The following is a 13860-nucleotide window of genomic DNA, read 5'->3' as shown; positions in this document are numbered from 1 at the left end:
CTTGGGGAGCTGCCCTGTTTCTCGCAGCTTGGTTAGATATTCCGTGTGCGAGTTGGATCTGAACATCCCAGGGTACTCATCATTCCTCCTGTGTCATTTACTGCCTGGGCTCTGTGCTTTGTAGGAACTGTCTGGGCCCCTGGCCTCAAGCCTTGTGCCCAACGGGGCTTAGTCTTCAGTCCCCCGAGGTGCCTCTCAGGCTGGTCTTAGAGGGTTCTTAAAACCTCCTTTGGCTAGGGAAGATTGTTGGCAGTTCCTCCGGGGCTGCTCTTGGCTCATTTTGGAGAGCATTTCGTGTTTGCAGTGCCTAGAATTCATTGTCATGGTTACGTGGCCAAACCAGCCAAGCACAGGGCTGGTGGTATGTGCTCGACTACTATTATTAGATGGAGGGTCCCTCTCCTCCCTGCCCCCACACTCCCCTACCCCTGCCCTAGTCTCCATCTTCCCTCTGCCTTCCCCTTCATCCCTTCTCCGCGCTTCTCTTCTTAACCCTGTTAAAACCGGTGGTGCACCAGCCCTAGAAGGTAAGCCACCAGGAGACCACTTAGGAAGGAAGATTTGTTTGCTGGGTGGTGCAGCTGTCAGTGTCAGGAAGGGGTCCGGCCGGCAAGCAGGTCTGAGAGCCTAGAGAACAGTGCTAGGAAAAGCAGAGTCCGGGAAGTAGGGAGGCGGTGTGTACCATGGTAAGGGCCGGACACCGGCCTTTCTGCAGGGAACGTCTTTCTCTCGTTTGCACCGAGGTGCTCCATGGACTACCCAGACCCTTTCAGGAGGGCCCTAATACGTGCTCACGTGTGCTATGGCAGTGAGCTTCCCAGGGCTGCCCCCCCATCAGGAACCCGGGCCCCGTCCTGGAGGACCTGGGCATAGGGCAGATTTTCAGCGTCAGGACTCAGCTAGAGACGGGCTTCTAGCCACGGGAGCCAGGCAGAAGCCTCAGCACCAGGACATGAGGATATCTAATGATCACAATAGGCTCACTCAGTTACTGATTACGGGCTCCTTCCAGTACCCCAACTTGTAGTAAAAAGGTCACTTTCAGAGTCTGGGGCGGGGAAGTCTTGCATTTGGGGGATACAACATCTTACGTGAGTCTGTTTGTCCGAGCAGTTTGGAAACCGAGGCACCATCACAGATGCTCCTGGTTTTGACCCCTTGCGAGATGCCGAGGTCCTGCGGAAAGCTATGAAAGGCTTTGGTGAGGAGCCCTGGGTGGCTCGGGTCCTAACTGCCCCTCTGACTCGCCAGCTCCGTGCGGGGTTGCTGGGAGGAGGGAACCCGGTCCCCGTGGTGGTGGTGGAAGAGGAGGTAGATGTGGGGGTGCAGTTGGGATGCCCAGGAGAATGGAAGAGCCCAGGCCAGGGAAGTCTCCAGTGCAGAGCATCCCCATGACCCCAGCCCTGCCCACATCCACCTCTTCTTCCGCCAGGGACCGACGAGCAGGCCATCATCAACTGCCTGGGGAGTCGCTCCAACAAGCAGCGGCAGCAGATCCTCCTGTCCTTCAAGACTGCTTATGGGAAGGTGAGTGGGGGAGGGGTGGCAGGGAAGGGAGGCCTGGTCCCCACTGAACTGAGGCATAGCCTCTAGCACAGCCCCACTCACCCCTGCTTTTCTTTGGTGCCAGGTGAGCCTAGATCTCCTGGGTGGGCAGTAAGGCCTATTAGGGCATTTTCTGCTGCCCACCCAGCAGTGACCTCTCAGCTGATGGCATCTTCTAGAACAGAAGGATGCTGCGAGGGGGAACTCCAAAAGTCCGCAGGGCACTGAGGTTTGATGAGAGGCACCCAGAGGTCTGGGTTCTAGCCCTGGCTCTGCCATGACTCACAGAGACCATGGACAGGTTATTTCCTTTTAGCTCCCACTGGGCCGGTTTTTCCTCCTGGGGACCCAGGCTGCTAATCCCTGCCCTCTTCATGACCACCCTAGGAGGTGTAGCTGGGAGAGGAGCTTTGAAGGAAAAGGCTTGCAGTTCTGCACAAATGCATGGGGATGTATTTTGAAGTTCTGGGCTTTTGAATCTTAGGTAAACACTGGGTAAGTTGAATAGACTGGTTTTCTGGCCCAGTGCTTCTCCAGCTTGAATGTGGGTCCCCTGGGCAGCTGATTGAATTGCAAGCTCCAGCTCTGCAGGTCTGGGCTGGCTGAGATTTGGCTTTTCTGCCAGGCTCTGGCTGATGCAGATGCTGCTGATCCTCAGATCTGGGATGTTGTCCCTATTAGTCACCTCGTGTGCATTCTCAAAATAGGTTTGTTTGTCTCTTTGAATATTCGATCAGGATTTGATCAAAGATCTGAAATCTGAACTGTCAGGAAACTTTGAGAAGACAATCTTGGCTCTCATGAAGACCCCGGTCCTCTTCGATGTTTATGAAATAAAGGAAGCCATCAAGGTGTGTACATGTTTGTGTGTGTGTGTGTGTGTGTTCCTTTGCTCACATGGACACACAGGCCAGGGAAAGGCCTGGACTGCACGGTGGGGCTGAATCCGTTCATTAGCTGCCATTGTCAGTGTGGTTCCTGGATCCTCTCGGGTTGGAGTCCAAGTGCTGTAGAAAGGGTGACTTCTGGTGACTCCCCAAGAGGCAAAACAGGTGTCATTCATCATCGGGGGCACCTGAGTCCATCTTAACAGCATGGTTGCAGCGGGGTGGTAGAGCTGGTGGTGACACGGTGATAGGAACGGGGCAGAGGCCTCGGGTGGTATCATCCTCCTTCATTTAGGACTCTGTGAGCAAATGACAGAAACACTCTTGAGGGGTTTAAGGGAAACAGAGGTGCAGAATCGGTTATGAGGGTAAAGGTGAGCTGCCCGGCTTGAGGAAGGGCAGGGACCCAGGCAGGATTTCTCTTGTCTCTGCTGCTTCCCAAGTGCCCCCTTCAGTCTTCATCTGCCGGGGGCAGAGGATCCCTGTTGACTCCACTCCATTTACCTCTCAGAGATTTGGCCACAGTAAAGACCAACTGTCCCTTAGTCCAAATTCCAAATAGGAGCAGACTCTGGCCTACTTAGGGTTTACTTTCCGCCCCTGGTCAAGTCACTTGTGACCAAAGGGAGTGTCGTCTGCATTCCAAAGTCTCATGGCTCCCAAGACCCACAACAGGTATCCCATGGTTGGGGAGGGGGCAGCTCCCACAGAAGGGGGACATCCTTGTGAATTGAGCAGGTGCTCCAGAAGGAATCTATCATTTTTCAGAGGCTTGATAGGCACAATGACTCTTCCTGCCCCCAAGAGGAGAGGCAGAGAATTCAGTATGGAGCCTGGAGGGGGGAGAGGACCCCGCTGAGATCCTCAGACATGCCTTCTTCTAGGGAGGGGTCAGGAAGCAGCTGGGGACAGCACCCAGGAGCGGCCCCCAGGCCTCTGCCCGGCCCAGCTGCCGCCCCCAGCCGGCTTCACGAGGTGGTGGCAGTTGTGGAGTATGGGAAACCACACGGGGCTGGGGTCACCTGTCACTGACGAGCCATGTGTCCTTGAGCAAGTGTAAAATGGGACTGCGGACGCCCTTTCTTGTGGCCTGTGGTGAGCACTGAGCTCAGTGGCTAGCAGAAGCTCTTTGCAAGCTCTGAGGAATTGCAGTTATGCTCATCATGAAAACAGCTCCCCTGTGCCGTGCTTCCCACGTGACTGGCACTGTTCTAAGTGCTTCACGTTTGTAACATTTAACCCTCAGCACTTTGCAGGAGGTAGTAGGTGTTAGCGGTGCTCCCATTTGATGCGCAAGGAACCTAAGGCACAGAGAGGTGAAGTAGGGCGCCCGAGGTCACACAGCTAATAAGCAGCAGGCCCAGATTCAAGCCCACCCAGCAGCCAGGCCGCTGCCTGTGTCCTCGGCCTTCTCCCCGCCCCTGACGTGCTCCTCTCTCTCTCTCTCTCTCTCTCTCTCTCTCTCTCTCTCTCTCTCTCTCGGCCTCGTTGGTGCCGCCTCTTCTAGATGTCTTCAGATGCTCCACAATCCAGTCCAGGACTGTCCTCTGTCCACACGTCTACTCTTGCTTTATACACATTTTTCAGTTGTGTCTTGTCTCGTTCATGAGCTGAGCTTGGAATAAAACAGATCTGGGTCCACATCTCAACCCACCATTTACTGTGTGGCCTTGGACAAGTCACTACACCTCTCTGATGCTCAGTTTCCTGGTGGGGGAATGAGCATGGTCCTTTATGTGACCTCTGTTCATCACCATGTCACTGTCATGATCTGGGACTTTTCGGGGCCTGGGGCGGTGGCAGGGAGCTTGGCTGCCTCAGGCGGCCCCAGCGGGGCGTGGGCCTGTGCTGGTGGCTGCTACTGTTGGGACTGGTGCCATGGGGCACAGGGCCCCTGCTCTCTTCCCTGGGTGCCAGAGAGGGAGCTGTGACAAGCTTGTGGTTTGTGCTCTCTGCCACCTTAGGGAGCTGGCACTGACGAAGCCTGCCTGATCGAGATCTTCGCCTCCCGCAGCAACGAGCACATCCGGGAATTAAGCAGAGCCTACAAAACAGGTTAGGCTGGCGCCCGCCCCTCAACCCTCCACAGACTCCTGTGCTTGCTGGGCCTTGGCCACACCCTCTCCCACGGCCTCTTAGACCTTCCTGGACTTCTTATCGCCTCATCCCCTGCCCCGCCGCCAACACGTGGGGCTTTGATCCAAGACCCAGCCCTGCCCGCTGTTTGCACTCAGGGCAGGTGACTGAGGTAAGGGAGGGGTAGGAGGGAGAGCCTCTAGGGTGCGGTTTGGGCCGAGCCTGACAGACGGCAGGTCGGCCTGGAGGTCACAGCCCCCGTGACCCTGGAGGGCTGTGTGGACCACCTGTCTCGTTGCACCCGGGACTCCTGGGCCCTTCTCTTGCTGGCGTCTGCTGCTGACTGTGGCTGCAGGGTGGGCCTTCCCTGTGTCTCCCTTTCAGAATTCAAAAAGACCCTGGAGGAGGCCATCCGAAGCGACACGTCGGGGCACTTCCAGCGGCTCCTCATCTCTCTGTCTCAGGTACCTTTCCCACAACAGAGCTCGGGGCTCAGAGCAGAGAGAGGTGGAAAGGGCACGGGGACGGGGGACGTACGCAACTGTAGGCAGCGGCCTTGACCATACCTCCTGCTTCCTTTCAGGGAAACCGGGATGAAAGCACCAATGTGGACATGACACTGGTCCAGAGAGACGCCCAGGTGGGTGTGATGGCCAGGTACCCCAGCTGGGCTTCCAGAGTCAGGGGGCGCCCCCCACTTTCTTCTTGCTCCATGAGGGAGGAGCTCTGAGGTGGAAAGAGCGATGGATAAGGAGCGGGTTCCAGATGCTGTGAGTCTCGGGTGGGCTCTGCTGCTTATCACCCGTGAGACCTTGAGTGTCCCCCCGCCTCTGTAGGCTTCTGATCCCACCCTCAGCGCGAACCTGGGAGACAATCAAATATGACAGGAGTTGGTAGGTCATGATGGGTGTGGGATTTCATGTGACCCGGTCCTCTTCCTGTGGTCGGTTGCATATGTCATTGTGTTTGCGGACAGGCAGACTTTCCACTTGGCCTGTTTTTTTTTTTTTTTTTAAAGATTTTATTTATTTATTTGAGAGAGAGAGAATGAGAGAAAGCACATGAGAGGGGGGAGGGTCAGAGGGAGAAGCAGACTCCCCGCTGAGCAGGGAGCCCGATGCAGGACTCGATCCCGGGACTCCAGGATCATGACCTGAGCTGAAGGCAGTCGCTTAACCAACTGAGCCACCCAGGCGCCCTCCACTTGCCTGTTAATGCTTTTGAAGGTCGGAGCCTAGAAACCAGCTGTCACATTAGTTGTGCAGCCTTGGAATTCCGCAGCCGGGCATGACTGTAGACAGACGGCGAAGTTCTCTCCCATTCCCTCTGTCCGTCAGGTCGTCTGAGCACCTCTCTAGAGGAGCTTGTGTTTCCCACGGATGAACTCAGATCACAGCAGTTGTGGCTGGAGAGAGCCGCAGCTTTCTAGTGGGATGGAGCTGGCTAGGCCTCTCTCTCCCTTTGTCGCCCCTGCCACCCCCAGCCCGGCACTCCCCAGGAGCTGCCAGCGATCCCCTTCTGTCTGCTGTCCGTCAGGCGGAAGAGGACCTCTGTGGAGGGGCCTCTTTGTAGGGCTGGAAGACGGCTGCTCTCTGGTCTGGTCCATGTCCTTTCCAGATGGGGAAACGGGGGCTCAGAGAGGCTGACCCTTGTGCCTGGAGGAACCTGGAGGCAGGGACTGGATAAGGGCCCAGACTCCTGGCTTGTTCTATGTATCCCAGCTGCACCCCAGATGTCCTCCTTCAGGGTCTGCCTTAACATCTCCCCTGGCTTGAGACATGCACTCCCATTTCTGCACTCAGGGCTGGGCAAACCCAGGCTCCCAGCTCTGTTGCCGCAGTGGGAATTTTCCTGTTCCCACTTTCCTGTCAGACAGGCCTGGCCATTCCCTGGCCGAGGCAGAAGCTGCCTCACTTTCAAGGTTTTTTTGTGCCCACTTCTGTGTCTTCTTAGTTATGGATCTGTTACTGCCTCACCTTGACCTGTGGGGTCTCTGAGCCCCTGGTGGCTGCCCTCCTCCCCTGGCCGTCGGTGCCTTGAGATCCCAGAGCCACTACCTGAGGCCTGGAGAGTGCTTCTGGGCCATCCGGCATGGGGGGTTGCAAATTGGCAAATATTTGGGTGCAAACTTGCAAAAATTTAACAGGCAAGTGCAAATTCTGCCCTTTTGCAAACATTATTATGGTATACACAGGGAAACACAGGGAAAGTGCCTGCCACATACAGTCCCACACTCACAATTGCAATTTGTTCATTGTCATAGTATTTATTGCCATAATATTTAGTGTTCCCCCTTACAGATAGGGAAACTGCTTATAAAGATTGAGAATTTCATATAGAACTCTGGATTTCTGGCAACTGTGGGTTCGTTCTCCTCTATTAAAGTCCCCAGCAGGTGCTGAGAAGTGATGGCCCCTCTGCGTGCTTACCCTTTGTCCCCACCACCCTCTGGCCTCACAACTGGCCTGTTCCCCTCATTTAAGTTACCCAGCTAATCCCTTTGGGCTTTCAGGTTTGTGACCCCACATCTAATCTGACCTTCGCATTTCAGAGGTGAGGAAGTGAGGCTCCAAGAGGGCCGGTGGCCTGCCTGGAGCCCCGTGGCAAGTTAGCAGCAGAGCTAGGACTCCAGCCCAGCCCTTGTTCTGTTGTCCCTGTTGTACACTGCTCCCTTGCTGGGGTTAAAGCTGTCCCTTGCCTGTCCCGGCCTCAGCTGGCCTTGGTTCTCCTGGTCCTGAGTGCCCTGCCCCCGCCCCCCGCCGGCCAGCCTGCCTCAGAATCCTCTGTTGCCCGGTGAGACGACGAGTGGATGGTGTCTAGTTCTGCACAGTGCATGGAGCACAGCCAGGGCCCCGCCCCCATTTCCTTCCCCAGTGGGCCTGCACGGCTGTCCTAGGTGACCTGGGCCCAGGCTGCGGGGTGAGGCTTGCACTGCATGCCCGTCTTCCCCTCTGCCCAGGAGCTGTATGCAGCCGGGGAGAACCGCCTGGGAACAGACGAGTCCAAGTTCAACGCAATTCTGTGCTCCCGGAGCCGGGCCCACCTGGTGGCAGGTAAGGCGGTCCCAGGCCTCCCTAGGGCCAGATAGATGAGGGCAGACAACGTACGAAGGGGAGACAGCTAGCAGGAACACTTGGCAGTCCCACTCCATAGGGCTTACTCTTCCTTAAAAGAGCCCCCTGGTGGCGATATAAAAGATCTTAGCAGCGGGTTTCCGGTGTTTCTGCATGCATCTGGTTCTGGAGGAAAGCAAAGGAAGAGGTGAGAGAAATGGCAGCCTCCTGCTGGCAGGTGTCTTTATACACCGGAATGTGGAAATTAGAGCTGAGAGAGCCTTCAAGAGCACCTGATCCGATGCTTTCCAAAGCGTGGCATACAAAAATCAGCGTAACAATTGATCGTACAGTGTACAAAAGTACATTGTTTACTCATTCATTCAGAGTCTATAAAACAAGCTCCTGCCATGGGCCAGGTCCCGGAGTGGGCGTGGGGAAGCAGCAGAGCACAGGATTATGGAGTCATTGCTGTCCTGAGGCTCACATTCTTGTTCTGGGAGACAGGCAGTAAACAAAAATTAAGTGAAATCGGTACCAGCTGGTAAATCCTTTAGTGACAGACAATAAAGTTGGCAACAGGGATAGGGAGTGGTGCAGGGGTCAGGGATGGTGCTTGGGGTGGTCCTTGCTGAGGTCATGACATCTGAGTTAAAAACATGACAGAGCTGCCAAGTGCAAAGGCCCTGGGGGGGGGCCGGGTAGGACTGAGAATGACAGCCACACTTAGCAACACAGTGGGGGCCCGAGTGAACACCCAGGCCCCTGTTCTGTGCACTCACTAAGGCCAGAGCTAGAGTTGGTACGTGGGTCTCCACTGGGCCACCTGCCTCTCTAGGAGCCTGGAGTCCCAGTGCCGTGGGTGCTCAGCGTGTCCTCAGGTAGGCTGTGGGGCCGGACAGGTGTTAGCTCATCGTCCCGCTGAGAGACAAGACAGACACATGAAATGATGGAGAAGGAACGTGGGCATGGACCGGAAGTGAAAGGATTTGAGAAGAGAGCGAAAATTCTGTCAGTGTGTGTGGAGGGGTGCTGGGTGGGGTAGTAAGGTATGACTCGGGTGAGCCATGAGCTGATGGGAGCGAGGTGCACGCGTGTTGTGGGGTGAAGAGCCTGCCTGACTTGAGAGCAGGGTGGGTGGGCCCGGTCAGTGGGGCCGCCTGGGGTACCGCAAGCTGAGGGGAGAGGCAGGCTCTGGCAAGGCTCTGTTCATTTGCTCGGGCGGCCACAGCAAAATACCACAGACTGAGTGACTTACGCGACAGATACTCATTTTCTCACCGTCCTGGGGGCTGGAAGTCCAAGACCAAAGTGTCAGCGGGTTGGTTTCTTCTGAGGCCTCTCTCCTAGGCCTGCAGGTGGCCAGCTTCTTGCCATGTTCTAAAACGCTCTCTCCTCCGTGTGGGCATCCCTGGTGTTTCCTTGTGTGTCCAGATCTCTTCTTAACAGGGCCACTGGTCAGATTGGATTAGGGCCTACGCTAAGGGCCTCATTTTAACTTAATCACCTCTTTAAAGGCTGTACGTCCAAATATGGTTACGTTCTGGGGTGTACTGGGGGTTAGGACGTCACCGTATGACTTTGTGGGGACAGAATTTAGTTCGTAATTTATCTCTTCTCTCTTTCCACTAGTTTTCAACGAGTATCAGCGGATGACAGGCCGAGACGTCGAGAAGAGCATCTGCCGGGAGATGTCCGGGGACCTGGAGAGGGGCATGCTGGCCGTGGGTAGGCGTCCCGGGCCCGCCCAGCCGCCGGCCCACCCGGGGCTGCTCCGCCTTCTCTGGCTGTGGGCTAGTGGCGAGCACATGATCCAGGATTGCTAAATCCTGTGCCCAAATGGTGGGAAAGCAGCCTGCTTCCCGGCGCGCGGCATAGCCGTACCTCCAACCGCCCTGGCGGGGTGCTGTTTGTATTTCAGGCGCAGCTCTGGGGCAGGGAGCTGCCGTGTGGGCACTGGTGGGAGAGCGACCAGCTGCTCTCCCGGAGGAAGATGACTCACATCCTGCCAAGTTTCCTCTAAAAATACATCCCTGCAGGCACTTGTCAGATCTGTGTGATGGAAACACGTGGAAAGATTTTTACTTGGCAACAGCAGAACAGGCCCTTGCTCAGGAAGGCTGGCTTCGCTCCCGGCTACGTGGGGCGCCTCTCGCAGTGCCCGCCCCCTCTGCAGCAGGGCCCGACCTGCCCCACGGCCGCCCGCCTGCTCAGGCCTCGCAGCCTCTCCGTACCCTGTGGGGAAGTCAGAGTCTGCCCGTCTTGAGCTGTGCTTTTCTTTCTTTCTTTCTCTTTCTTTCTTTCTTTCCTTTCGTTCTTTGCTTTCTTTCCTTTCTTTCTTTTCTTTCTTTCTGACTTATTTATTTATTTATGTGAGAGAGAGTGAGAACTAGAGAGCACACACACACACAGGGAGAAGGGGAGAGAGAAGCAGGCTTCCCGTGGAGCAGGGAGCCCGATGTGGGGCTCGATCCCAGGACCCTGTGATCAGGACCTGAGCCGAAGGCAGACGCTTAACAACTGAGCCACCCAGGCATCCCACACTGTGCTTTTCTTGGAGCCTTCTGGCCAGGGCAGATGGCGGGTCCTTCCCATTTCCCTGCATGTCCCCATGACACAGGGATCATGGCCTTGAGACACTCATGCCACTCAGCCATCCTTCCTCCATGAGGCTCACAGCCCCTAGGTTGCCCCATGCACTGGAGCAGCCAGATTTCTAACCTACATGGCTCCTTTCACCACACTGTTGCCCGGAAGGAGGTCGAGGTTGGGGTCCGGCATGTTTCTATTCCAAAGAGCCAGAGCCAAGATCACAGATAATTGAGCTTGGAGGAGAACGAGGAGAGGAAGGTGGATGTGTCCCATGCGGCCTCTCACAAGGACACTTGTTCTCTCCGTGGCCCCTTGGACTGAGAGTTTTCTGCAGATGGAGTCACACTGTTTCTCTCTCCTAGTGAAATGTCTCAAGAATACTCCAGCCTTCTTTGCTGAAAGGCTCAACAAGGCCATGAGGGTATGTGCCTCCCACGTGCAGGGATCTGGGCAGGGGATGGGGGGTGGGTGTCTCAGCCTGACCTGTGACCCCGCCCTTGCTCAGGGCAGAAGGTGCAAGGAGAGCCACCCCTCAGCCAAGAGGGCAGAGGGCCCATGGGCGGGAAGGTGGGACAGTAAGGAGGCCCATTGCTCATGCCCTTGGTGGACTCTCTTCAGGGAGTGGGAACGAAGGACCGGACTCTGATTCGCATCATGGTGTCTCGCAGTGAGATCGACCTCCTGGACATCAGAATGGAATATAAGCGGCTGTACGGCAAGTCGCTGTACCACGACATCTCGGTACGGCCCTCGGGGGGGATGAGCAGGCTGCCTCCTGCGGGCCTCCCTGGCCACCCCCTTGTCCCCTGTACCTCCCTGCTCGGAACTCTGGCCGCCTTGGCCCCTGCCGTGCGCGGGCGTCTTGCCTGTGGGCTTCCTACTTGCTCTCCTCAACTTCTCCTGGTTTGTCCATTCGCCCTCAGACTCTTAGAAGCTCCTGAGGGCAGGCTGGGTGTTGACCCTGCTGGCGCCCCCCACCCTACGTCCCCAGCACCCACCACCCCTGCTGCTCAGTAAAGGAGGGGAGGGGGAGTCCTAACAGCAGCCTCAGAGAAAATGCAGGGCCTCCCCACCTTGGTACCCGGTCACCCTGTGAGTCTGTGACCTTTTGGTGAGGACTCCCGTCCCAAGGTGATGAGTCCTTCTGTCACCTGGCCGCATGGCAGAGACAGCCCTGGAAGCACCTGGGCGCCAGGGCTCTGGGGTCATTCGGCCTGCAGTCCAGTCTGGCTCTTCTCACTTGCTGACTGTGTGTGACCTTGAGCAACTTCCTTACCCTCCCTGAACCCCAGTGCCATCATCCCCAAGACCAAGGTAACAGTATCCCCCCAGGAGTTCGGGAAGTCTTGAGCGAGGCGGTCCTTGTCAGGCACCCGGTGTCACATGCGTGTCTCAGAAGCGCTAGCTTCGCTTTTGCCCCCGTGCGCCGGGGCCAGCATGACAGAAGGAATTCCTCTGTTAGGTTCTGAGCCTGTGTGAGCCTTGAAACTGGAGTCACCACAACCAGCTTCTGATTTCTGGCTCCCTCAGATTTCATGTTGGGCCTCTCACGGAGAACAGCTCATCTCCATTTTCTGGCTATAAAACTGCTGCTGTTCATCGCAGAGGATTTGTAGTTATTCACGAAGTGGCTTCCGTGGGCCCATGGGCTGCTGGAAGAAGCTACAGGCCTTGCCCCCGGGGACGGCCGTGGTGGGAGGAAATGGTCAGATATTAGCTAAGCGTCGGGCTCATGGCCGGCTCGGTCGGTAGGGCGTGCGACTCTTGATCTTGGAGTCATGAGTTCAAGCCCCACGTTGGGCATAGAGCTTTCTTAAAAAATAAGTAAATAAAAAATAATATTTAAAATAAATATGTATATTTTAAAAGAAGCTACGTGCACTCTGCACTTCTGATGGGATGTGACAGAGTCAGGAGGAGGAGAGGTCGGGGTGAGCTGGGACGCCCAGATGATGACAGTGCCGTGCACGGACGCTCCCGTCACAGTAGACTACGCCCCAGAGCGCATGTCGTACGGCATCACGTGCAGCCTCAGTCCAGCACAATGAAGACGCACTGAGAAAAGACCACCACGAGTTAGCCCTGAGTTTGGGGCTTGGAGGGCTGTTTTAAATTTTGCATGTTTATTTATTTTTCAAATTCTGGCTTTGATCATTGGGGTGAGTGCAGCTGTCTTCTTTTCAGCAAGGGCTTGGGGAGGCTGAACCGCACGCCCCACGCTGGGTTAGGGGCGCTGTGACGCTGCGTGCGTGGGCCTCCCCCACCCTGGGGCCAGCGCGGTGGGGAGTGCCCCCCCTGGAAAATCAGGAGGTAGGAGGCCACAATTGGCCATGGCTCCCTTCACTGATGTTTTCCTTGTTTCTGTGACCAGGGAGACACTTCGGGGGATTATCAGAAGATTCTGCTGAAGATCTGTGGTGGCAACGACTGAGCTGTGACTGGTGGCTCACACTTCTGTCCACCTGCCAGCAACAGCGATGCCAGGAAAAGGTCAAAAGAATGTCCATCTGTTTCTAACAAATCCACAGAAGAGCCCCCCAGGTGTCCCAGTGCAGCCCGTCCGTCAGTAGAGCCTTGGCCCATCCTCCACCTCCGCCCTCCTCTCCTGCTCCGCACATAGTGCTCGTTCTGTAGGACCTGGGTCCCTCTCTCAGGGTGCCTATCCCCCCGCCAGCCCTCACGGCCGCTTGCTGCTAAAGTAGATGTTTTATTCCTTGACTCATGCAGTCAGTCCCTTTGGCTTGTGGCTGAGACTCTTGGCTTCCTATTAGTCATGTAATTTTATATCTTTATTTGGAGACACCTTTTTTTGATAGTCCTTGCCAGACAGATGCATACAAGTCTTTGCTGCATACACATTTTGGGTGAGAGGTTGGCGGGGGAGCGCCGTGTTCTCAGTAAGGAGTAAAAGGGAAGACCTTTAACAGTAATCTTAGCGTCTGGTGAGAATGTGTCCTCAGCTTTGTTATTGCCAAACTCACTTCACTCCTTAGAGTTTTCTTAGGAAAGAAAAAAGAAGGAAAAGGCCAGAAAGTCATCTGTTCCTTCTTCCATGCAAAACCATGAGAACAAAGTCAGCTCCCTGCCAGTGACAGGGTTTCTTGTAATTTGGAATGTGCCTTAAACCTGAATGTCAATAGCCAAAAACTTTCTAAATTAAAGTCAGCCAGCTCTGGAACATTTTGGAAATGTTTCCCTGGTGCCAGTTTGTTTTCTTCTGCCTCATGATCCTGCCTGTAGCTCAGGGTTCTGTCCTTAATATCCAGTGAAAATTTATGTGACTTTAAGTAGAAACTTATGCTCAGGAAACTCTGAGCATAGGTCATTTACGGTAGCCCGGGTTGTAAGGAATGAGAAGGGAGGTTCCTGAAATCCATGCTTGGGACCCAGATGCTAAAGAGGTGTGTGGATTTTGCTCAGATGTGGGCGTGGTATAGTCCACCAAGGATGAGGTAGGAAGAGTGCAGTCCTTCATCCGGGTCCTGAAGAAGAGGCACGGGCAGGAGGGCATATGCATGACTCCTGGGGTAGGCCTCATGGCTGGATGCTGGAGAGGAGGGTGGGGACAACCCAGAGAGGCACAAGACTGGTGCCTCCCCCCAGGGACCCTTTGGTCTGAGAGGGTGCTCCTGGCTGTGGTCCTGGTGGGCCTTTGGCCCCTTGGCTGGTGGTGGGTAGGAGAGGGTGAGTCCAGAAGGGGCAGAGTT

The 13860-nt window shown here is 55.6% G+C and overlaps 1 protein-coding gene across 1 annotated transcript in view; it reads left to right on the top strand.

Annotated features, from left to right (window-relative positions):
- ANXA11 (annexin A11) overlaps positions 1–13346 on the top strand; it is a 41365-nt gene extending 28019 nt beyond the window's left edge. Inside the window, exons 5-15 of the mRNA XM_081824002.1 lie at positions 1114–1201; positions 1433–1527; positions 2283–2396; positions 4397–4487; positions 4893–4972; positions 5092–5148; positions 7468–7561; positions 9194–9289; positions 10516–10574; positions 10772–10894; positions 12525–13346. Coding sequence (XP_081680128.1) covers positions 1114–1201; positions 1433–1527; positions 2283–2396; positions 4397–4487; positions 4893–4972; positions 5092–5148; positions 7468–7561; positions 9194–9289; positions 10516–10574; positions 10772–10894; positions 12525–12584 — 957 coding nt within the window. The 3' untranslated portion in view covers positions 12585–13346. The remainder of the gene's footprint in view (positions 1–1113; positions 1202–1432; positions 1528–2282; positions 2397–4396; positions 4488–4892; positions 4973–5091; positions 5149–7467; positions 7562–9193; positions 9290–10515; positions 10575–10771; positions 10895–12524) is intronic.
- Positions 13347–13860: the final 514 nt, after the last annotated feature.

Source organism: Leptonychotes weddellii, chromosome 6 (assembly GCF_054177405.1).
Source record: "Leptonychotes weddellii isolate Sample4059 chromosome 6, ASM5417740v2, whole genome shotgun sequence".
Taxonomy (NCBI): domain Eukaryota; kingdom Metazoa; phylum Chordata; class Mammalia; order Carnivora; family Phocidae; genus Leptonychotes; species Leptonychotes weddellii.
Note: the sequence above shows the minus strand (reverse complement) of the source record. Positions and strands in the feature narration are given on the sequence as shown.